This window comes from Ornithorhynchus anatinus, chromosome 11 (genome assembly GCF_004115215.2).
Source record: "Ornithorhynchus anatinus isolate Pmale09 chromosome 11, mOrnAna1.pri.v4, whole genome shotgun sequence".
Classification (NCBI taxonomy): Eukaryota; Metazoa; Chordata; class Mammalia; order Monotremata; family Ornithorhynchidae; genus Ornithorhynchus; species Ornithorhynchus anatinus.
In genome coordinates, this window is record NC_041738.1 from 10,551,418 (window position 1) to 10,574,743 (window position 23,326).

At 45.2% G+C, this 23,326-nt stretch overlaps 1 protein-coding gene across 1 annotated transcript in view; it reads left to right on the forward strand.

Moving 5' to 3' along the window:
• The window catches only part of KCNJ1 (potassium inwardly rectifying channel subfamily J member 1), a 30,662-nt gene extending 8,797 nt beyond the window's left edge, over window positions 1-21,865 (forward strand). The window contains 5 exon segments of the mRNA XM_029074621.1: window positions 19,808-20,605; window positions 20,608-20,703; window positions 20,705-20,788; window positions 20,790-20,819; window positions 20,821-21,865. Coding sequence (XP_028930454.1) covers window positions 19,829-20,605; window positions 20,608-20,703; window positions 20,705-20,788; window positions 20,790-20,819; window positions 20,821-20,952 — 1,119 coding nt within the window. The 5' untranslated portion in view covers window positions 19,808-19,828 and the 3' untranslated portion in view covers window positions 20,953-21,865.
• Window positions 21,866-23,326: the final 1,461 nt, after the last annotated feature.

The following is a 23,326-nucleotide window of genomic DNA, read 5'->3' on the forward strand; positions in this document are numbered from 1 at the left end:
GTCAACTGTGTGACTGTGGGCAAGTCATTTAACTTCTCTGTGCCTCAGTTAACTCATCTGTAAAATGGGGATTAACTGTGAGCCTCACGTGGGACAACCTGATTACTCTGTATCTACCCCAGTGCTTAGAACAGTGCTCTGCACATAGTAAGTGTTTAACAAATACCAACATTATTAATGAGTTCAAAAACAGCTTGGTCATTTCAAGAAGCAGTGTGACTTAATGGAAAGAGCACAGGCTTGGGAGGCTCCTGGCTCCGCCACTTGTCGGTTGTGTGACTTGCGCAAGTCACTCAATTTCTCTGTGCCTCAGTTAGCTCATGTGTAAAATGGGGATTAAGACTGTGAATCCCACATGGGACAACCTGATTATCTTGTATCTACCCCAGGAGTTAGAACGGTACTTGGCACATAGTAAGTGCTTAACAAATACCATAGTTATTATTATTATTATTATTAAGAGAAGGATAGTTATTAAGCACGTATGTGGGATAGAGCCAAGATATTCAGATCCGACACAGCCCCTGTTCTTTTCCATTCTCACAGGCTAAGTGGGAAGAAGAACAAGATTGTCATTCCCATTTTACAGATGACCCTGAGGTCCAGAGCGTTCAATCAATCAGTGGTATTTTTTGAGTGTGTATTGTGTGCAGAGTACTGTACTAAGCACTTGGGAAAGTACAGTATAACAGAGTTGGTAGACACATTCTCTGCCCACAAGGAATTTACAATCTAGGGGTTAAGTGGCTTGCCCACGGTCACACAGCCATCCAGTAGCAGAATTTCAGTGAAAAACTGCATGACCTAGTGGAAGGAGCATGGGCCTGGGAGTCAGAGGACCTGCATTCTAATCCCAGCTCTGCCACTTGTCATTTGTGTGACCTTGGGGAAGTCACTTAACTTCTCTGGGCCTCAATTACCTCATCTGATGATGATGATGATGGTGGCATTTGTTAAGCACTTATTATGTGCCAGGCACTGTACTAAGTGCAGGGATGAATGCTGTAAAATAGGGATTAGGACTGTGAACCCTATGCAGGACAGGGACTGTGTCCAACTTCATTATCTTGTATCTACACCAGCGCTTAGTACTTTGCCTGGCTCACAGTAAGTGCTTAACAAAACCTGAAAACAAAACAAATCAAACAAGCTTCTAGGCTCCAGGGCCCTGGGTAGTCATTGGCTCCTTACTTTTTATTTTCCACTTCCCTCCTGAAAGCAAAGTTATTGGCCTCAGGGCATCAGTCCTCGTGAGCCAGCAGGAACCTCCTGTTCCCAGTTTCTGCTCACACTGTGATCCAGACGGGCATTCAAAGACTGACAAATATCCCCGATTTCCCTCAAAAGTCCCTGACCAGACTTCAATCTTGGATCTCCTGGGGCCTCTGTAGACCGCAGATGGATCTTGCTGGCTTTTCTTTGCCATTTTAGTGGTGAGCGTTGAGGCAGTGCTGAAGAAAAGACATTTTTCTACATTTCCTATTTAGACCTTGGGGAGCTAAAAGGAAGAGTCCTAAGCCCTAGGACCAGGCATTAGTTGACAGGAAAATCTAAGTGGAGACCCTGGATTGGGTTTGAGAGAAGGGCTAAGACTCTTGAGGTTTGTTTCTAAGTTTAAAGTTAATTCTGAGTTTTTCCAGGTGGTCTGTTTTTTGGGGGGGGGAGTGGTATTCCCCAGTGGCATCTTGGTTTCATGAGGAAAATTCTCAAGAATCAACTTCAATTTAGAAACAAATTAAAGAAAGACACACTTCCCAACCCACACCCTTCACCCCCCTCTGCCTCAGAGCCCCTACCCCTCTGTCCACCCCTCTGCTCTCAGAAGCCCCACCCACAGGGAAGGTCAGGCCACAGTCAGTTAATCAATGGTATTTAATGGCCGCCTACTGAGAGCTAAGCCCTATACTAAGCACTTGGGAGAGTCCACCAGAAGCAAGACACATGCTTCCTATTCTCTAGGAGTTGACAATCCAATGGGGGAGACCAGCAGACAAAAGCAATAACCCAAAAGTGGGGTTAGGAGAAAGAACAAGGATAGAATAGAAGATGAACCAAATATATCAGATTGAACTGGCTCAATAAATAAGTGCATCTATAAACAAGTTTGTAAAGATATCCATATGGCAACCCACCCTTCCAGCTCCTTCCCCTGGGCATAAGAACCCAAAAGACTCTCTGCACCAAGCAAATGAGATTGACAACTGGAAATGGAACAGATTGGGGTGGTTTGGACAGAGGCATGGATTTCAGTGAGGGTCATGCCACACACCATTGATGCAGAACTGGCGAAACACAAGGAGAATAGTGGGAAATGTTTTAAGCACTATTTTTCCCCGTGGCCTGGGGTGACTCTCAGAATTGGTCCCTCATTTGACCTTCCCTAACATTCCTCTAGAGTGGGAACTACGCCAGCTAAGAATCTGGATAATTCTGGCCTGACAGGATATTTTGGCCTTAATCCTCCTGACACTTCAGGCTGAGGTAACTTACACCTGAGATAGCTGGATATTTGAGATCAGAGTATATGCTTGTGGCTTGAATTTTTTAGCTAAACTGTTGGTGTGAACCTCTCCAAGATGCTGTCTTTTGTCTTCCTGAAGCCAATTTTCAGTGAAGCATTTTGAAAGCTGCAGAGGAGTGGGGTGGGAGGGGTCTGACAACCTTGCCTTGTTTTCTGCAGATGGTGCATTTGGAGGTGGGAGGAAAAGTATTGCTATTAGATAATAATAATAATAGCATTAATGATAATATTTAAGTGCAAACTATGTGCCAAGCACTGTGCTAACCACTGGGTAGATATAATCAATCAATCATATTTATTGAGCATTTACAGTTTGCAAAGTACTATTCTAAGCACTTGGGAGAATACAATATAACAGATTTGGTAGACATGTAGCCCACAGGGAGTTTACAATCTAGAGGATAATCAGTTTCAATCCCCCACAGGCCTCAGAGTTTAAGAGAGTAGGAGAGCTGGTGTCTTCAACCCCCTTTTACAGATAAAGAAGCTGAGGCCCAGAGAGGTTAAGTGACTGGGCCAAGGTCATGCAACAGATGAGTGGCAGAACTGGAAACAGAAGCCTGATCACTTGATGTTTAATCCTGGAGGGGTGTCTTGTTGAAACCTCCAAATAAAAGCAGGATACTTCAGTTTCTGCCTCTGTAAAATAGGAATTTAGGTTCCTTCTTTCTCTACCTCACAGGTTGTGAGCTCTATGTAGGACAGGGATTGTATCTGATCTGTTTATCTTGTATCTACCAGCATTCAACAGAGTGTTTGGCAGATAGTAAGCATTTAATACATTCCATTATTATGATTATTATTAGGTAAAAACCCCTGACATAATTTCATTAAATCAGACAAGCCTAAAGACTGAATCCATGGGAAACAAGGCTGCCTTGTTTAGGGGGTTGAATTTTAGACCCTTTTAAAAAATTCTATTTTTTAAATAATACTTGTTAAGCGCTTACTATGTTCCAGACACTATCTTAAGTGCTGAAGTAGATTCAAGATAATCAGGTAAGTAGCACACAGTCCCTGTTCCATATGGGGCTCACATTCCAAGTTGGAGGGAGGAGGATTTAATCCCCATTTTACAGCTGAGGTAACTGAGGCACAGAGAAGTGAGGTGACTTCATTCATTCAATTGTATTTATGGAATGCTTACTGCTTGCAGAGCATTGTACTAAACACTTGGAAAGTACAATTCAGCAATAAAGAGAGACAATCCCTGCCCACAGTTGGTTTACAGGTCCAAGGTCATACAGCAGACAAATGGCAGAGACAGGATTAGAACCCAGATTTCTTCCCACCTAAACTCTGTTCTCCCTCTGACTTTCCATCACCATAGACAGCACCACCATCCTTCCTGTCTCACAAGCCCGTAACTTTAACGTTATCCTTGACTCCTCTTTCTCTTTGAAGCCATCTATTCAAACCATCACTAAATCCTGTTGGTTCAACCTTCTCAACAAAGTTAAAATCTGCCTTTACTGTGAATTGCTACCATGTTAACCCTATCATTTATCCTATCCCACCTTGATTATTATATCAGCCTCCTTAATGACCTCCTTTCCTCCTGTCTGCCCCCACTCCAGTCCATACTTCACTCTGCTTCCCAGATCATTTTTCTACAAAAACATTTCATCCATGTTTCTTCACTCCTCAAGAATCTCCAGTGGTTGCCCAACCACCTCCTCATCAAACTGAAATTTCTCACCATTGGCCTTATAGCACTCAATCATCTTGCCCCCTCCTACCTCACCTTGCTACTCTCCTACTACAATCAGCCCTCATCCTTTGCTCCTCTAATGCCAACCTTATCACTGTACCTTGATCTCTTCTATCTTGCCACCAAACTCTTGCCCATGTCCTACCTCTGACCTGAAACACCCACCCTCCTCATATCTGACAGATAATTACTCTCCCCGTCACTTCATAGCCTTATTGAAGGCACACCTCTTCCAAGAGGCCTTCCCTGACTATGCCCTCTTTTCCTTTTCTTCAACTCCCTTCTGTTACCTTGAGTTGCTCCCTTTCTTCATCTCCCTCCCAATCTTACCGCACTTATGTACATATTTGTAATTCACTTGTTTATATTAATATCTGTGTTCCACTCTAGACTGTAAGCTCGTTGTGGGCAGAGGATGTATCTGTTATATTGTACTCCCTCCAGCACTTAGTACAATGTTCTGCACACAGTAAGCTCTCAATAAACACAATTGACTGACTTTCCACTAAGTAACCCTGCTTCCCTTTATTCAGCCTGGAGCAGTCAGGGATAGAGGCACAAAGAGGTCAGGAAACTTACCCAAGGTCACACTGTGTGTGGAGAACTCAGAACTCTCTGGCCCTCTGGACGATAATTTATGGTGGCAGATCAGCACGGTGAACCCAGCTGCAACCCTCTGTTCCCCATCAATCACAGCTCCAGCAGTGGCACCGAGAGTTAGAGGCGAAGCAGGCATCAGACCTGGGAACTGCTGACTTCTAACTGCTACTGAGTTTGTGCGATCGAACATGCGTCTGGTCTGCCGGCATGCTTGTTAGGACCTCGATTTCCTGCCTAAGGCCTACCCAAGAGCCTAAAATTCTACCTTAGTATGGTGCTCTGTGCACAGCAGATGCCGGATTAATACTCTTGGACTGATGGCTCATCACTTCCATTCCAATTTGTCCTTGCTCCTCTCTGCCATCCTCCATGATTGACAGGGAGCCAGCTTGGAGAGAAAATAGGTTCAGAGGCCAGCTTCCCCACTGAGCTGCACGCAGCTCCCATCAACCTTCACTGCATCTCACCGTGCACTTGGAAGGGAGGGTATTGGGAAGGGTACTCAGACCTCTCTTTCATTTTCTCCCTTTACCACTGCCTTTTGTTCATTCCTTTGCCTATGCACCTACTTGAGCACTAGGTGCGGTTTCTCACTGGACTGTGGATGCTGCCTCATTAGACTAATAATAATGGTAATTACGGTATTTATTAAGTGCTTATAATGTGCCAGGCACTGTATTAAACACCAGGTGGATACAAACAAATCAGGTAGGGCAATCCCTGTCTCATATGGGGCTCACAGTCTTAATCCCCATTTTCTAGACGAAGGAACTGAGGCCCTGAGAAGTGAAGTGACTTGCCCACGGTCATACCTCAGACAAGTATTAGAGCCAGGATTAGAACCTATGACCTTCTGACTCCCAGGCCCATGCTCTATCCCCTACACTGGTTCAACATCTCCCTCTCTGGACTGTAAGCTCATTGTGGGCAGGGAATGTTTCTGTTTATTGTTAACATACTGTGCTCTCCCAAGTGCTTAGTACAGTGCTCTATTTAATCACTCAATAAATACGATTGAATGAATGAATGAATGAATGAATAGAGCAGTCTGGAGGGTGGGGGGTGCAGGTGCCCGGAGGGTCAATATCTCTGATGTGGGAAGTGTGGGTTTGCACAAGTATGTGGGTGAGCATATGTGTGTGTAGTTGTGTCTGTGTCTGCAAGCACGCTAGACCTTGGGAGAAAGAAAAAGACTACAGGGAAAGCTGGGGGACACCAAAGTGAGCCTGTTGAAACTCTAGGTGCTCCGGACTGTAAACTCTTTGTGGGCAGGGATTGTGCCTGTTTATTGTTATACTGTACTCTCCCAAGCACTTAATACATTGCTCCGCACACAGAAAGCACTCAATAAATACAATTGATTGACCGAGAATTGTTTCTGCTGGTGAGTTTCCTGCAGGCTTGGACTCCTTGTCTTGTCTTACGCTGTTGAGTCATCTCTGACCTGTAGAGATGCCATGGACACATCTCTCCCAGAGCACCCGACCTCCATCTGCAATCATTCTAGTAGTGTATCCATTGAGTTTTCTCAGTAAAAATATGTAAATAGTTTACCATTGCCTCCTTCAATGCAATAAAATTGAGTCTCCAATCTCTACTCTCTCCCATGCCGCTACTGGAATCCTATGGGCATCCCAAGTCACTTGGTAACTTGCACTTCTGGAGGACTCTGCTCTGGGAAGTGGTGGTCTTTGGAATCTGGGAGACTTCACAGCTCAACCTGGGTTATTCCTCTTCCCACTCCTCACAGCCCAAGAGAGGCAGCAGCCTGGAAGAAGGCCTCCAAATTGTCTCACTGCCAGGTCTCTCACCCTCAAACCCTAACAGAGTTCAGGGATTCCAGTGTTACAATGTAACAATGAACAGACACATTCCCTGTCCACAAAGAGCTTACAGTCTAAAGGGGGAGACAGACATTAATATAAATAAATTACATATATGGACATAAGCTCAGTGAGGCTGGGAGGATGAAGAAAGGGAGCATGTCAGGGTGATGCAGAAGGGAAGGGGAGAAGAGGAAAGGGGGGATTAGTCAGGGAAGGCTTCTTGGAGGAGACACGCCCCCAAGAGGGATCATTTCCTGCATACCCTGAATAGAAGTACAGATGCCCCTGGCTAAGGCAGTAGGGCCTCGGGGATTATACAGGAGGATCCTGTATTTTGGATGTCACTTTTGATAAACTGATACTGTGATGGCAGCCAACAAATGAACCAAAACAATTTGAGCCAAACCCCCTTGCTGCTTCCTGGCTGTGCCATTCCCGGCCTTATATTTCAGAGGGTTCTGGGGTTCAATTAGAACTGAGTTTACCTTAAGAGCACCAGGTTGGATCTATGGAGATAAGGAAACTGGGTTCATTCTTTCATTCAATTGCATTTATTGAGCACTTACTGTGTGCAAAGCACTAAACTAAGCATTTGGGAGAGTACAATATAACAGACACATTCCTGCCAACAGCAAGCTAACAGTCTAGAGGAAGATACAGACATTAATATGAGTAAATAAATAAAGTACAGATATATACAGATATATACATATATGCTGTGGGGATGAGAGGGAAGATGAATGAAAGAGTAAGTAAGAGCAGCACAGAAGGGAGTGGGAGAAGAAGAGAGGAGGTCTTAGGGAAAACCTCTTGGAGGAGATGTGTCTTTAATTAGACTTTGAAGTGGTGGAGAGCAATTATCTTTCTGACATGACAAGGGAAGACGATCCAGGCCAAGAGGCAGGATGCGGGCAAGAGGTCAGCAATGAGATGGATGAGATTGAGGTAGAGTGAGAAGGTTGAAGTGGTATTTCCTCACCCATACCTTCTCACTGGCCCAGGGAACACCTGATTGACAACTTATGCCCAGGGGTGTCAGTAGTCCATCCCTGCCCCACAGGCTCCCAGACAATTTTGACTCTGGGTATTTCTCAGGGGTCTCCTGGCCTGGCAGCAGGGATGGGGGACATTGGTGGGGGAAGAGTGGAAAAGTTCAAAATGCTGTCAATCAAGTAACTTGTGTTGGGAGGCAGAAGCTGGGTTTGGAGGTGGGACTAGTGGTGCTTGTAGACTGTAGCTCATGCTCTGGACTGTGCTCTAGACTGTAAGCTTGCTGTGGGCTGGGAATGTGTCTGTTCTTGTATTGTACTCTTTCAGATGCTTAGTAGAGTACTCTGCACTTGGTAAATTGCTCAATAAATACAACTGAATGAATGAATGCTTGTCTTCTCATGCTTTATGGCATCTAAGCAGTCCACCCACTGCAAATTAGGCTCTAACTTGCCTCACATGACATTGGCCTTCTGGAGGTCAAAGCACTTATTAATATTTGAATGGTACAGATCACGGTAGCCATCTTCCACTTCCCTTGGCCTTGGCTTGACCTAAAAGAACCAAGTGAAGTTTTGGATTCAGTACCTGATCTTTTAGTCTATGAACCCTATGTGGAATAGGAACTGTATTAACTTGTTTCTTCCCCAGTTTTCAGAACAGTGTTGGATACAGTGTAAGTGCTTAACAAATACCATCATAATAAAAAATGTACACGAATCTTTCGGCTTTGAAAGCCTCTTGAAAATACCTTGGTAAATATTAGCCAATGTGCAGCTCTCTGCTCGCTATTAAGATTTGCTGATTTCATCCAAAGGTAGCCCAATACCACGTGGCTTACATACCTTCCAGCCCAGGGTAACCAGTGATCTTCTGGATGTTTGGAAAATGATGTAGCTTGGAACTATGGTGAGAATGAATTATTCCTCATTGTTAAGCAAAGTAGGGCATGTGAGTAATGGATTTTGTCAGAGGGTGAATTTCTCAGGGCCTCTTTCATCTTTTATAGATCAGTCTTCTCCCTGTTTGAATAAATTGACAGGCTTGGTTTAGCACTGGAGTTGTAAAAAAAAACATCTTATGTAAATGCCAGATTTTGCTGAGTAAATCCAGTAAGATATGGGAAAAGAGAGTTCTGTTCCTCTCCCATCCTGGGTCTCTTATGTAACAGCTAGTGTTGTATGGGGAGATTAACTCGCTATCTCCTTTCCTTTGGGGCTATCTTGCTGTTGTCTTGTAAATATGTATTCTGTCTATATTTACTTGTATCTATTTGAACATTATGCAAACTCGGGTTCTCTTGCTCAACCTACTGGCCAGCAATCAGAGTGGAGCAGAGGGTGGGCTGGAAGTTAGATGATAAATAACTTTTTTCTAAACCTAAATTGCTGGGTAGATTGGCAGATGTAGTGTGTGTGAGAGAGAAGTGAGCAGGACAATCCAAAAGCACTACCAGGGCCTGGAGCCCAGAAACATTCATTGTTGGCTACTTCTATTATCATTACTACTAATAATAATTGCGCTTATTTGTTAAGTTCTTAATGTGTGGTTGGACATGGTCTTTGTCCCATCTGGGACTGACAGTCTAAGAGGAAGGGTAAAGAGTCAGTGAATCCCCATTTTACAAGTGAGGAAACTGGGGCCACTAGTATTGAACCCCCCTGAGAATTAAAAAGAAGAAACACATACCAGTAGGGGATTGGTTAGGGAATAACCAAGTGTAAGCTTGTTATGGGTAGGGAACATGTGTTCTAATTCTGTTGTACTTTTCCAAGTGCTTAATTGAGTGCTCTGCACATAGTAAGTGCTCAATAAATACCACTGATTGATTGGTCGCACGACTCACTTTCAAATGTCAGTGGGCAAAGACCCAAGTAGCTGGTGGGGGGTGGGTCAGGCAGAAATCAGGGGCAGCTGAAGAGAAGTCAGGTGGCACAAAAGAATCTAAATACCAATCAGAGATATGGTTTTGTAGTGCTGGTTCTGGACTTCTCCAGAATAAGACTTTGAAATGGAGGATTGGCTAGGACCACTTTATAGGTTGCCTTCAAGTATACCCTGTTTTTAGGATATCACAAAGTTAGCACTCAATAACCATTGATTGATATTACAGGTACTGGTCTACCAAGGGAGGTCAGGGCCAGAACTAGGAATGTCTTATGAACCTCAAAATATTTGCCAAGATGAACTTCCTTTATATCTAGGGAGGTAACATGGCCTGGTTGAAACAGAACGGAATTGAACACTCCGTAATAATAATAATAATGTTGGTATTTGTTAAGCGCTTACTATGTGCCGAGCACTGTTCTAAGCGCTGGGGTAGACACGGGGGAATCAGGATGTCCCACATGGGGCTCACAGTCTTAATCCCCATTTTACAGATGAGGTAACTGAGGCACAGAGAAGTTAAGTGACTTGCCCACAGTCACACAGCTGACACGTGGCAGAGCTGGGATTCGAACTCATGACCTCTGACTCCAAAGCCTGTGCTCTTTCCACTGAGCCACGCTGCTTCCCGTGTGGGCAGGGAATGTGCCTACCAAATCTGCTGTATTGGACTCTCTAAGCACTTAGTACAGTGCTCTGCACACACAGTAAGCACTCAATAAACACCATTGGTTGACTGGGAGCATGGGTTCTAGACCCGGCTTTGCCACTGTCCTCCTATGTGACCTTGGCCAAATCGCTTCACCTCACTGGACTCTAGCTTTCCTCATTCTTTTAATGGAAATAAAACATACTGGGAGTCCATGTGGGACAGAAACTGTGTCTGAGCTAATGACCTTGTATCTATCCAGTACTTAGTCCATAGCAAAGGCTTAATAAAAGCTCTAATTATACACTCTAATTATTATTGAGATCAAATGCATCTCCTTGCTCCTTTCTCCATTTTCTAATACCCCTCTTCTGTGCATCCTTCCATGCCCATCCCCTAGACTGAAAGCTCATTATGGGCACGGAACTTGTCTGCTAATTCTGTTGTACTGTACTCTCACAAGTGCTTAGTACAGTTCTCACACAAAGTAAGAGATCAATAAATATGATTGATCCCTTGCCACTTCTGCCCTTCTCCAAGGACTTGTCTTCAGGAAGTGATTTAGAAGCAGCTGGGATGCTAGGCACTCTGGACTCTGAACCAATCAGTCAAATGATCAAAATATTTTTGAGTGCTTACTGTGGGCAGAATAAAAATAAAATCAATAAATTGTGGCATCTGTTAAGTATTTGCTACATTCCAGACCCTGTTCTAAGTGCTGGGGTAGATACAAAATCAAGTTGGGCACAGTCTCTGACCGACATAAAACTCACAGTCTTCATCCCCCTTTTAACAGATGAGGCAACTAAGGCACAGAAAAGTTAAGTGACTTGTCCTAGATGACACAGCAGAGAGTGGCAGAGCTGGGATTAGAAGCCTGGTCCTTCTGACTCCCAGTCCTTGGTCTATCCACTAGGCCATTCAGCATCTCTACCGAGTACTATAGAGTACTGTACAGTACAGAGTACTGTACTCAGCATTTGGGAAAGTACAAAACAATAGTGCTTTACATCTTGGCTTCTGAGTTGAGTCATTCCCTTCACTCCCCTGGTGTTTTCCATCCTTCTCAGTCCCCATGGGCCTTGGTCATTGCCTATTGACATTCTGGGGGCAGGGCTAGATCCATATGGGTCATCGGTCATGTTGGGAGTCAGAGGACCTGGGTTCTAATTCCTGCTTCTCCACTTGTGTGACCTTGGGCAAGTCACTTAACTTCCCTGGACCCCAGTTTCCTCATCTGTAAAATGGGAATTTAATGTTGGTTCTCCCTCCTGTTTAGACTTTGAGCCCCATGTGTGACAGGGACTCTGTTCAACCTGATTACCTACCACCATGTTTAGAATAGTGCTCGACAGGTAGTAAAAGCTTAAAAACTACCAAAAAAAAATAAATTGGTGTTGGCCCAGCATTTACCACCCAATGATGGGTGGCATCAAATCACCTCAATGAGCCTAGTGCAGATTAGACCCTCCACTTTCTCATGGCCAGGACAGTTCTGGTAGCACATATCCTATATCCTTTCTCCTCCCAGATACTGTTCCTTCCGAAGAGTGATGGATTGGACAAGAATCAGCCCAACAGCCAATAGCAGAGTGCCCCCAGATGAGGGACGATGTAAAAGGTTGTCAATCAACCAATGGAATTTATTGAGCTCTTCACAATGTGCAGGGCACTGTTCTAAGAACTTGGGAGAGTATAATACAACAGAATTAGCAGACACATTTCTTGCCCATAGCAAGCTTACAACCTAGAGGGGGAGACAGGCATTAATATAAACAAGTAATTTAAAATGTATAATTTAATTATATGTCCCTAGGCCAAACTGCTGGGCAGTGAAGTTGATGGCTGCCAGAAACACTGCAGCCTTATCGGCGGCAGCTTCTCCATGCCCCTCCAGGACAAAGAGTAGCCAGTAGTGGTAGGTTGAGAAGCAACGTGGCTCAGTGGAAAGAGCACGGGCTTTGGAGTCAGAGGTCATGGGTTTGAATCCTGGCTCTGCCACTTGTCAGCTGTGTGATTGTGGGCAAGTCACTTCACTTCTCTGTGCCTCAGTTACCTCATCTGGAAAATGGGAATTAAGACTGTGAGTCCCACGTGGGACAACCTGATTCCCATGTGTCTATCCCAGCGCTTAGAACAGTGCTCTGCACATAGTAAGCGATTAACAAATACCAACATTATTAGGTTGAGTAGCTATCTCCCCGCACTAGATTGCAAACTCCTTGAAGACACAGATCATGTCTACTACTTCTGCTATGCTCTCCCCGGTGATTAGTAACAATGCTCTGCACACAGTAGGTGCTCAATAAATACTATTCAATTGTAAGTTGCTTGAAGGAAGGGATCATGTCGAGTAACTCTATTGTCCTCCCCTAAGGCCTTAATACAGTGATCTGCACTTAGTAGGGACTCAATAAATACTTTTAACTGATTAATGGGGAGGCATGGTCTTCCCATCAAACTTCCAATGGGGGGGCAGCTTGATCCACATTTTGTCCATATGCTGAAGAAGGACATTTTTGTACTCTGAGGCCTTGGGTGAGTGCCCATCAGGTGATCTTACCTTTCTCCCTTTTTAAAGGATTCCTGTCCAAATCTGGGCACCTCAGGGTTGGGCAAGAGGGCCACTAGAAAGGGGGCTAGACCTCAGGGTGGATAAGGGGCAGAAGGCAAAAACAAGAGAAACTGAAAACCTGGGCTAACTAGGAGGGAGAGGACGAGCATGGGAAGTGACTGAATCATTGTCATTGTATCACAAGCATCTTGAAGTGCCCACTGAGGCAGAGGTTCAGAGCACAGGAGTCCAGAAAGGTGGTCCTTATGCCACTTTGGGGGTTGGGGGGGGTGGATGTCGGGGGCCGTCTCCCAAGCCCTCCAATAATGGAGCCCTAAGTCTCTGCTGCATTCCCTTTGGTTCTGGTTAAACACAGATAATAAGTATGACATTTATTCATACTGTGCTACATACATACATACTAACTCTGTGACAAAGCACTGGGAAGATACAAGATAATCAGATCAGACACATCCCCTGTCCCACACAGGGCTCACAATCTAAGAGAGACACAGAACTGCTATCTTCTTCCCCTTTCATAGAGGAGGAAGCTAAGACCCTGGAGCAGGGTGAACTAGGATAAAGAGACCTGCCTGGGAGTCAGAGGGCTTGGGTTCTAATACCGGCTCTGCCACTTGCCTGATGTGTGACCTTGGGCAAGTCACTTAGCTTTTTTGTGCCTCAGTTTCCTCACCTGTAACATAGGGATGCAGTGTCTGTTCTCCCCCTATTTAGACTGTGAGGCCCATGTGGGATAGGGACTGTGTATGACCTGATTAACTTGTATCTACACCAGTCCTTAGAATAGTGCTCCATATGTAGTAAGCTTTTAATGAATACCATAATAATAATCAAGTGACTCTTCCAAAATAGCAGCATGGCTTAGTGGATAGAGCACAAGTCTGGGCGTCAGAACAACTTGGATTCTAATCCTGCTCTTCCACTTGTCTGCTAGATGACCTTGGACAAGTCATTTCTGTGTGCCTCAGTTACCTCATCTGTAAAATGGGGAGTAAGACTGTGAGTCCCATGTGGGACATGAACTGTGTCCAACCGGATTAGCTTGATTCTATCCCAGCACTTAGTAAAGTGCCTGGCACACAGTAAGCACTTAACACATAACATTTAAAAAAAGAAAAAATAAAGTAACAGATGAGTGGCAGAGCTGGGATTAGAACTTTGGGTTCTCAACTCTCAATCCCATGTTCTTTTCTACTAGGCCATGCTGCCTCTGCATAAAAGTAGGCAAATTGGTCCTGTCCTGGTGCAGGGAGTGGGTCATTATCTGTCCCCCATGTGAAGAAAGGAGAAACCCTCCTCTCCCTCCAGCCCCCACATTACCCCTAGATCAAGGGGAGAAACACTTTCCTGGCCATCATGGACTAACGGAGAGCTAGGCTTGACCACTGGGGGTCTGAATGGCTTCCTTGCTTGGGCCTGGTCCCCTGAGGCTGGCCTGAAACTGAACTGGCTTCCTGTGGGGGAGGGGGAAAGGAGAGGGTGAGCTGCCTTCACCTCAGCTTTCCCCTGCCTGCACAGCTGCCTGGTTAGTCCACCGTCAGTGGGGAGTAGGGCAATGGGGAGGGGTTCGCTGAAACCACCTTTCATTGCTATTTCTGAGCAGCCCAGCCAAGCCTCAGAAAGAGCAACAACAAGTCTGGGTTTTAGTGGGCTTGACTCCACCCAGCCCAGAACTCCCATCAATTTCCTGTCTATGGTCCTGCCCATCACATCCTGCCCATCAATTCATTCATTCGATCATATTTATTGAGTGCTTACTATGTGCAGAGCACTATAATAAGCACTTGGGAAAGTACAGTATACAATAAATAAATATCATCATCATCACTGAGTCCAACTCCAGTATCTCCTCTAAACTGTAAGCTCATTGTGGGCAGGGAATGTGTCTGTTATAGTGTTACATTGTACTCTCCCAAGTACATAGCACAATACTCTGCACTCAGTAAGCACTCAATATATATGATTGATTGATAATCATCAGTTGAATTTACTGAGTGCTTACTGTGTGCAGAGCATTGTACTAAGTGGGGTTTTTTTTCATGGTATTTGTTTAAGTGCTTACTGTGTGCCGGGAGCTGTACTAAGCAGTTTGGTAGATGCAACCTAATTGGGTTGGACACAGTTCCTGTCCCACATGGGGCTCACAGTCCTAATCCTATTTTACAGATGAGCTGAGGCACAGAAAAGTTAAATGACTTGCCCAAGGTCACACAGCAGACATGTGCATAGTGGAAGCAACATGGATTAGTAGAAGCTGCATGACTTAGTAGATAGAGCATGGGCCTGAGAGTCAGAAATCCCTGAGTTCTAATCCTGGCTCTACCACATGTCTGCTGAGTGACCTTGAGCACGTCACTTCACTTCTCTGGGCCTCACTTACCTCATCTGTAAAAGGGGGATTAAGAGTGTGAGCCTGTGAGTCCCATGTAGGACAGGGACCGTGTCCAACCTGAAACTTGTATCTATCTTGAGCTTAAGAACCGTGCTTGACACATAGAAATTGCTTAACAAATACCGTAATTATTATTGCAACTGGCAAAGCTGGTATTAGAAGTGCTTGGGAAAGAAATATATAATAGAGTTGGTAGACCTGTTCCCTGCCCACAAGGAGTTTACAGTCTAGGGGTACTGCCCACCCCCTTGTCCGGCACATTAAAATAGCAGGCTGGTCTAGGGTGGTCCCACCTGGCAGATGATGTGCATGAGCATCTTGAAATTCAGTGCCAGTGCTGTTGACGGTTGACATTTGGAACTCTTACCTGAGCTGGGGGGGGAAATAGAGTTTGTTTAATGAGTCCATTTTGAGCAGGTTTCACTTCCTGCCTCCTGTGAACAAACATATTGCTGGAGGGAAATTTTGAATTCTATTTAAAAAACACATTTGCATCAAATCAAGGTAGTGTGAAAGGCTTTCTCACCCTGGTGGGTGCGACCCCTCTCTCTCCTCTTTCCTTAGGGTGTGTGGTAAAATATGCTCTGGTGAGCTAGGAAGAGCCATTGTGAAGGTGTGTGTGGGGACTCCCTGCCTTGTGATAATTATAATACTAATTGTGGTATTTGTTAAGTGCCAAGCACTGTATTAAGCACTGGGGTAGATATAAGATGATCAGGTTCCATAATGGGATCACAATCTAAGAAGGAGGGAGAACAGATATTGAATTTCTTGGAGAACTCATTTGCTCCCATGGCTTCAGTAACCATCTCTGTGAGGATGATTATTAGAAGCAGCGTGGCTTAGTGGAAAGAGCCCGGGCTTGGGAGTCAGAGGTCGTGGGTTCTAATCCCGGCTCTGCCACTTAGCAGCTGTGTGATTTTGGGCTAGTCACTTCACTTAGCTGTGCCTCAGCTCATCTGTAAAATGGGAATTGAGACTGTGAGCCCCATGTGGGACAACCTGATTACCTTGTATCTACCTCAGCGCTTAGAACAATGCTTGGCACTCAGTAAGCGCTTAACAAATACCATCATTATTATTTTTATTATGACTCACAAATATACATCTGCAGCCTTGACCTCTCTCCTTCCCTGCATTTTCTTCACATTCACATTTCCTTCTGCCTTCAGCACATGTCTATCTGGATGTCCTGCGAATGCCTCAAATTAAGTATGTCCAAAACTGAACTCCATATAATAATAATAATCATAATGACGCTATTTGTTAAGCACTTACTATGTGCCAAGCACTGCTCTAAACGCTGGGGAGGAGATCCAAGGTAATCAGGTTGTCCCATGTGGAATCACAGTCTTCATCCCCATTTTACAGATGAGGTCACTGAGGCCCAGAGAAGTTAATTGACTTGCCCAAAATCACAGAGCTGACAAGCGGCGGACTCCCAAGCCCGTGCTCTTTTCACTGAGCCATGCTGCTTTATGCTCCCACTCAAACCCTGTCGTCCCCCATCTTTCCCATGATTGTAGACAACACCACTACCCTCTCTTATCTCATAAGCCTGTAAACTTGGCATTGCCCCTGACTCATCTCTCTCATTCTATCCACATACTTAATCTGTCACCAAATCCTGTTACTTCTCTACCTTCAGAATATTGCTAAAATCTGCCCTAAACTCTCCATCCAAACTGCTACCATGCTATTCCAAGCATTTCTCCTACCCCGCCTTGACTACTACACCTGCCTCCTTGCTGACCTCTTGGGCTCCTGACTTCCCCAACTCCAGTCCATATTTCACTAGGCTACCTGGATCATTTATCAACAAAACGTTCAGTCCATGTCTCCCCACTCCTCAAGAATCTCCAATTAAGTCCAACAGAAACTTCTTACCATTGATTCTAAAGCACTCAATCTGTTCGTCCCATCCCAGCTCACCTCACTAATCTCCTACTACAGCCCAACCCGCACACTCCATCCCTCTAGCGCCAGTTTACTCACTGAGCCCCGATCTCATCTATCTCAACACTGACCCCTTTTCCACATCCTCCTACTAGTCTGGAATTCCACTCCCCTCCATATACACCAGACCACCACACTCTCAACCTTCAAAGCATTATTTGAGAAACAGTGTGGCCTAGTGGCAAGAGCACAGGCTTGGGAGTCAGAGGTCGTGGGTTCTAATGCTGGCTCTGCCACTTGTCTGCTGTGTGACCTTCGGGCAAGTCACTTCACTTCTCTGTGCCTCAGTTACCTTATCTGTAAAATGGAGATTAAGACTGTGAGCCCCACGTAGGACAACCTGATTACCTTGTATCTACCCCAGTGCTTAGAACAGTTCTTGGCACATAGTAAGAGCTTAACAAATGCTATTATTATTAAGGTCACATCTTCTCCAAGAGGCCTTCCCAATTAAAGTCTCTTTTCCCCAGATACTCTTCCTTCTGTATCACCTGTGTTCCTGGATCTGTAACCTTTGGATATTTGATATTCTCCCCACCCCCCAAAACCCTCAGCCCTCCTGTGCATATCTTTAAATTATGTATTATAAATTATTTACTCATATTAATGTCTGTCTCCCCCTCTAAGCTGTAAGTTCATTATGGGCAGGGAATGTATCAGCCAATTCTGTTGTATTATACTCTTCCTAGTGCTTACTTCACTGCTCTGCACACAATAAGTGATCAGTAAATGCCACTGAGTGATTAATTATTGGGCTTCTGGGCTTCTGGGGATGGGCTGATGATCCCCAGCATATAGTAGGGTGGTTGGCATATAATATGTGCTTAATGAATACCACTATCATTAATGTTATTATTATTATTAGCTGTACTGATTATTCTGGTGGTGAACTGATGGTCCCAGCATTGGAAGTAGGGTGGCTACCTGTCCTCCTTCACATTGGACAGCCTGATTTCCAAATGACCTTCAGTCAATCAAAATAATAATTAATAATAATTATTATAGTAAAATAATAATTATCATCTTAAGTGCTTACTATGTGATAAGCACTGTTCTAGTAGGTAAAAGTTAACCAGGTTGCGCTTGGGAGAGTACAAAAATATAAGAGACACATTTCTTTCCCACAGTGAGCTAACAGTCTAGAGAGGGAGACAGTCATTACTGTAAATAAATAAAATTACGGATATGTACATAGGTTTTGTGGGACTGGGAGTGGGGATGAATAAAGGGAGCAAGTCAAGGCAGCGCAGAAGGGAGTGGGAGAAGAGGGAAGGAGAGTTTATTCAGGGAAGGTTTCTTGGAGAAGGTGTGCCTTCAATTAAGCTTTGAAAGAAGGGAGGGTAATTGTCTGTTGGATATGAAGAAGGAGGGTGTTTTGGCCAGAGGAAGGACAGTGGCGAGAGGTTGGCAGTGAGATAAACAAGATCGAGGTCCAGTGAGAAAATTAGCATTACAGGAATGAAGTGTGTGGGTTTGATGAGGTGAGGTAGGAGGGAGCAAGGTGACTGAAGCTGATGGCAAGGAGTTTCTCTTTGAGGCAGAGAGGGGAGGAACAATCACTGGAGGTTCTCGAGGGAAAGTTTTTGAGGACCTGTCCCCTCTCCAGATTCAGATGCTTTTTTGTCTGATGTTTTTATTCCCAGTTCCCATTCTTCTCTGCAGAACTGCTGCCTCTGAGGCTCACACCTCGGAAGCAACGCTTCTGTGCTTATAAGGTCCAAGGAGGGGAAGATCAATGGCTCTGAAACAAATAGGGGACCAGGGTCCTACTGGGGAAAATGCTCTCAGTCTAGGGTCTCAGCGCATATTTCCCCAAAGTGGTGTTAAACGATGTCGTTGTGTTGTGACTCCGTGTGACTCCTTCAGAGTGCCACCTTTCCATTATGAGCATGAAGGGGCCAAAACAGAGGCAGGAATTTTCAGGACAGTGAGGGCTGAGATGTGACAGGGTTCAAAGAGCTAACAGGCCAGAAAGCTGTGTGGCTTAATGGAATGATCACAGGCTTGGGGGTCAGAGGACAGAGGGTCTTTCTAATCCCAGTTCTGCCATTTATCTGCTGCATGACCCTGGGCAGGTCATTTCAATTCTCTATGGCTCAGTTTTGTCATCTGTAATATGCGCATTAAATTCCACGCTCTCCTATTTAGACTGTGAACCCCATGTGATACAGGGACTCTGTCCAACCCGACGATCTTATATCTACCACAGTGCCGCCAAACTAGCTCTCTTCCCCTTCAAAGCCTATTGAGAGCTCAACCTCCTCCAGGAGGCCCTTCCCAGACTGAGCCTCCCTTTTCCTCTGCTCCTCCTCCCCCTCCCCATCACCCCGACTCCCTCCCTCTGCTCTATCCCCTCCCCACCCCACAGCACTTGTGTATTTTTGTACATATTTATTATTCTATTTATTTCATTAATGATGTGTATAAATCTATAATTCTATTTATCTATTTTGATGCTATTGATGCCTGTCTACCTGTTTTGTTTTATTGTCTGTCTCCCCCTTGTAGACTGAGAGCCCATTGTTAGGAAGGGATTGTCTCTATCTGTTGCCGAATTGTACTTTCCAAGCACTTAGTACAATGCTTTGCACACAGTAAACGCTCAATAAATACGATTGAATGAATGACTTCCCTCGCTTTAACTGTTACCAGTCATTCTAGTTATATATTTCTCTTTTTCACTTTGATATTTTTTTCCAGATTGGAGTGTGGACCGAAAGGATGTTCAAATACCTGCAGAAATACTTCAGCACCCATCAGCTGGGGCGTGCTCGCCGGAGAGCAAGACTGGTCTCCAAAGATGGCAGGTGCAACATAGAGTTTGGTAACGTGGAAGAGCAGTCCAGATTCATATTCCTTGTGGACATCTGGACCACCGTGCTGGACCTCAAGTGGAGATACAAAATGACCATTTTCATCACGGCCTTCTTAGGGAGCTGGTTCCTGTTTGGCCTGCTTTGGTACGCCGTCGCTTACATCCACAAAGATCTCCCAGAGTTCCATCCTTCCCGGAACCACACTCCATGCGTGGAAAACATCAATGGCCTGACCTCCGCCTTCCTGTTTTCCCTGGAAACCCAAGTGACCATCGGGTATGGGTTCCGGTGCGTGACAGAACAGTGCGGCACTGCCATTTTCCTGCTCATCTTTCAGTCGATCTTGGGGGTCATCATCAACTCTTTCATGTGCGGGGCCATCTTGGCCAAAATCTCGAGATCCAAGAAATGCGCCAAGACCATCACCTTCAGCAAGAATGCCGTGATCAGCAAGCGGGGTGGCAAACTGTGCCTCTTGATCCGGGTGGCCAACCTCAGGAAAAGCCTGCTCATTGGAAGTCACATTTACGGGAAACTCTTAAAGACCACCGTCACCCCCGAGGGGGAGACCATCATCCTGGACCAGATCAATATCAACTTTGTGGTGGATGCCGGCAATGAAAATCTGTTCTTCATCTCCCCATTGACCATTTACCACATCATCGATCAGAACAGCCCTTTTCTTTCATTATGGCAGCGGAGACCATCCTCCAGCAGGACTTTGAGCTGGTGGTGTTCCTCGATGGCACGGTGGAGTCCACAAGCGCCACCTGCCAGGTTGCGCACGTCCTACATCCCCGAGGAAGTTGCTCTGGGCTATCGCTTCGCTCCCATCGTCTCCAAGACCAAGGAAGGGAAGTACCGGCGTCGATTTTCACAACTTCAGTAAGACCGTGGGAGGTAGAAACTCCTCACTGTGCTCTGTGCCTCTATAATGAGAGAGATGCCAAGGCCAGAATGAAGAAAGGCTATGAGAACCCCAACTTTGTTCTGTCTGAAGTCAACGAAATGAACGACACCAAAATGTAGCAGTCTGACAGGTTGCGGCACCTGGGGAACTAGTCATGGATTTTAAGGTGCTCTGTCGAGCACTGAACACTCAGGGGAATACCAGAACCAGAGAAGGCAGTAACCCTCAAACAAACCCCACCAATGGCCATTCCACTCCTTTGTGTCCTTCCGCGGTCAGTCCTATCACAAAGACCTCCACCTCCAGTGGCCCAGAGAATGGTGTATGGAGTACTTGCCATAGAAGGGATATTGTGGGCAGGATCCAGAAACATTTAAACATCTAGGAGACAGTGGAGGGAAAGAACAGACTCAAAAGGAGGGTTCTCGGGGGAAATAGTGAAGAGCTGCTTGCTTTGAGGATGGAAGGGGAAGAGGGAAATTGCATTCTTCTTCAGCCAGAGTCTGTTGGGGTCAAGTAGTGTGAAATGATTGGGTCTTGCAGTTCGAGGACTTGAGGCGAAACAGTGATCCAATGAAGCAATGACAATTATCAGAGTTCCAAATGAGCTTTGCCGTTGAGGTGAAGAAAACGGGTATTTGGGGCATGATTGATCCCCAACTAAAATTCACCAGCCAAGCATGTCAATTCTCCTCCCAACTTAACCTGTGTAAAACACAGCAACTGGGCTGGTAGGACAGGGATTGCATCTGACCCAATTCAATTGTGTCTACTCCTGTGTTTAGCATAGTGCTCGGTACATACTGTAATATGTAATACTGTAATAATATTAATAAGGACTACATGAGTCAATCAACTGGATCTTTCATATCAAGTGAAACAACTTTTTTTTGAAGCATCCAGATAACTTGAGGCTAAATTCTCTTTGGTTTTTGGACTGATCTGGATAATTTGATAGTGGCTTTGGTACTGTATTGCTTTAGGGAGGCCCATTAAAATGAACCCCAATTACTGTCTGGGTGGATTGATTAACTCCAGTTAACGCTCTGCTTTAAATGGGCCCCTTGAATGATATCTTTCTCTTGACAGATCAGAGAGGAAATAAAGGGGGCCAGATTCTAACACAAAGCCCTAAGCAAACAGTTCTTCTATAGGGAGGGAAGGTACAAGGCATCTCAGTCTATTTAACTCCTCAAGGAAGACTTTGGTGACAAAGGATTTTGGATGACACCAGAGGGACTCAGAAGTGGGTTCATTTGTCCTCCTCTCCCCATCAACTGTGATGCAGATTTAGGAGTTGACTAAACTGTACCTTTATACAGATGATGAGTGTTGGACTGGGCATTGCCTCTCCCCGGGAGTCAGGCCCACCTCAGGAATCTGGGGGGGGGGGGATTTTAAGGTGGTAGATGGAAGGGGGAGTGGAGTTTGAAGTAGCCACATGGGAGCGGCGGTGTCTCCCACAGTCCCCTTTCATCACCATGACTCTTCTCTCTGCCTCCTAGCTGATCTCTCCCTGAGAAAAACTGCCTGGCCTAGTGGAAGATCATGGGCCTGGGAGTTAGAGGACCTGGGTTCTAATCCTGGCTCTGCAAGTTGACTCCTGTATGACCTTGGGCAAGGTAACTTGTCTGTGCCTCAGGTTCCTCATCTATAAAATGGGGATTCAATACCTATTTTCCCTCCTACTTAGACTGTGAGTCCCAGGGGAGTCAGGGACTGTGTCCAGCATGATTAACTTGCATCTATTCCAGGGCTTAGAACAGCACTTGACACATAGTAAGAACTTAACAAATACCATCACTATTATTATTATCATCTTACCTCCTGCTTCCACCGCAACCCCTCCCGTCCCTCTAGTTAAACCACCTCTTCTCCTGGGACCCACAGGGGAAATCATTACTCTCTCTTATTCCTTTTTCATAAGCAGTGAAGATCTTGCCCCATTTTTTATGCTTTTATTGAGGGGCCACAAGGAGAAGGGAGGTGGATTGTGGGTGTTTTCAAATAGGGGCATCTTGTAGGATGAAAATGTTTAAGGATCACTGGACCAGGCAAATGAAAAGAGTATCAGCAACAAGGCACCAGAGAAGATCCCCTGTCATGGAAGAAAGGCTCCCAGATGTCTAGAAAGAGCCTGCAGATGGCAAAAAGGATGTTACCTCAGATAGAGTGCATTGGTCTCCCTTGGTCCATATCAACATTGAGGTTCGGGTTGCCTAGGATGCCCCGAGAATCATTATCTGATCATCAGGACCTGGAGGTTTTTGACCCCATAGATAATAATGATGGCATTCATTAAGAACTTACTATACACTAGCACTGGGGTGGATACAAGGTGATGAAATCAGATGCAGTCCCTACCCCACATGGGGCTCATAATCTAGCTCATCGCCACTTTATAGATGTGGACACTGAGGCCCAGAGAGGTTAGGAGACTTCCCACAGTCACCCAGCAGGCCAGAAGCAGATGTGGGACTCAAACCCAGGTCC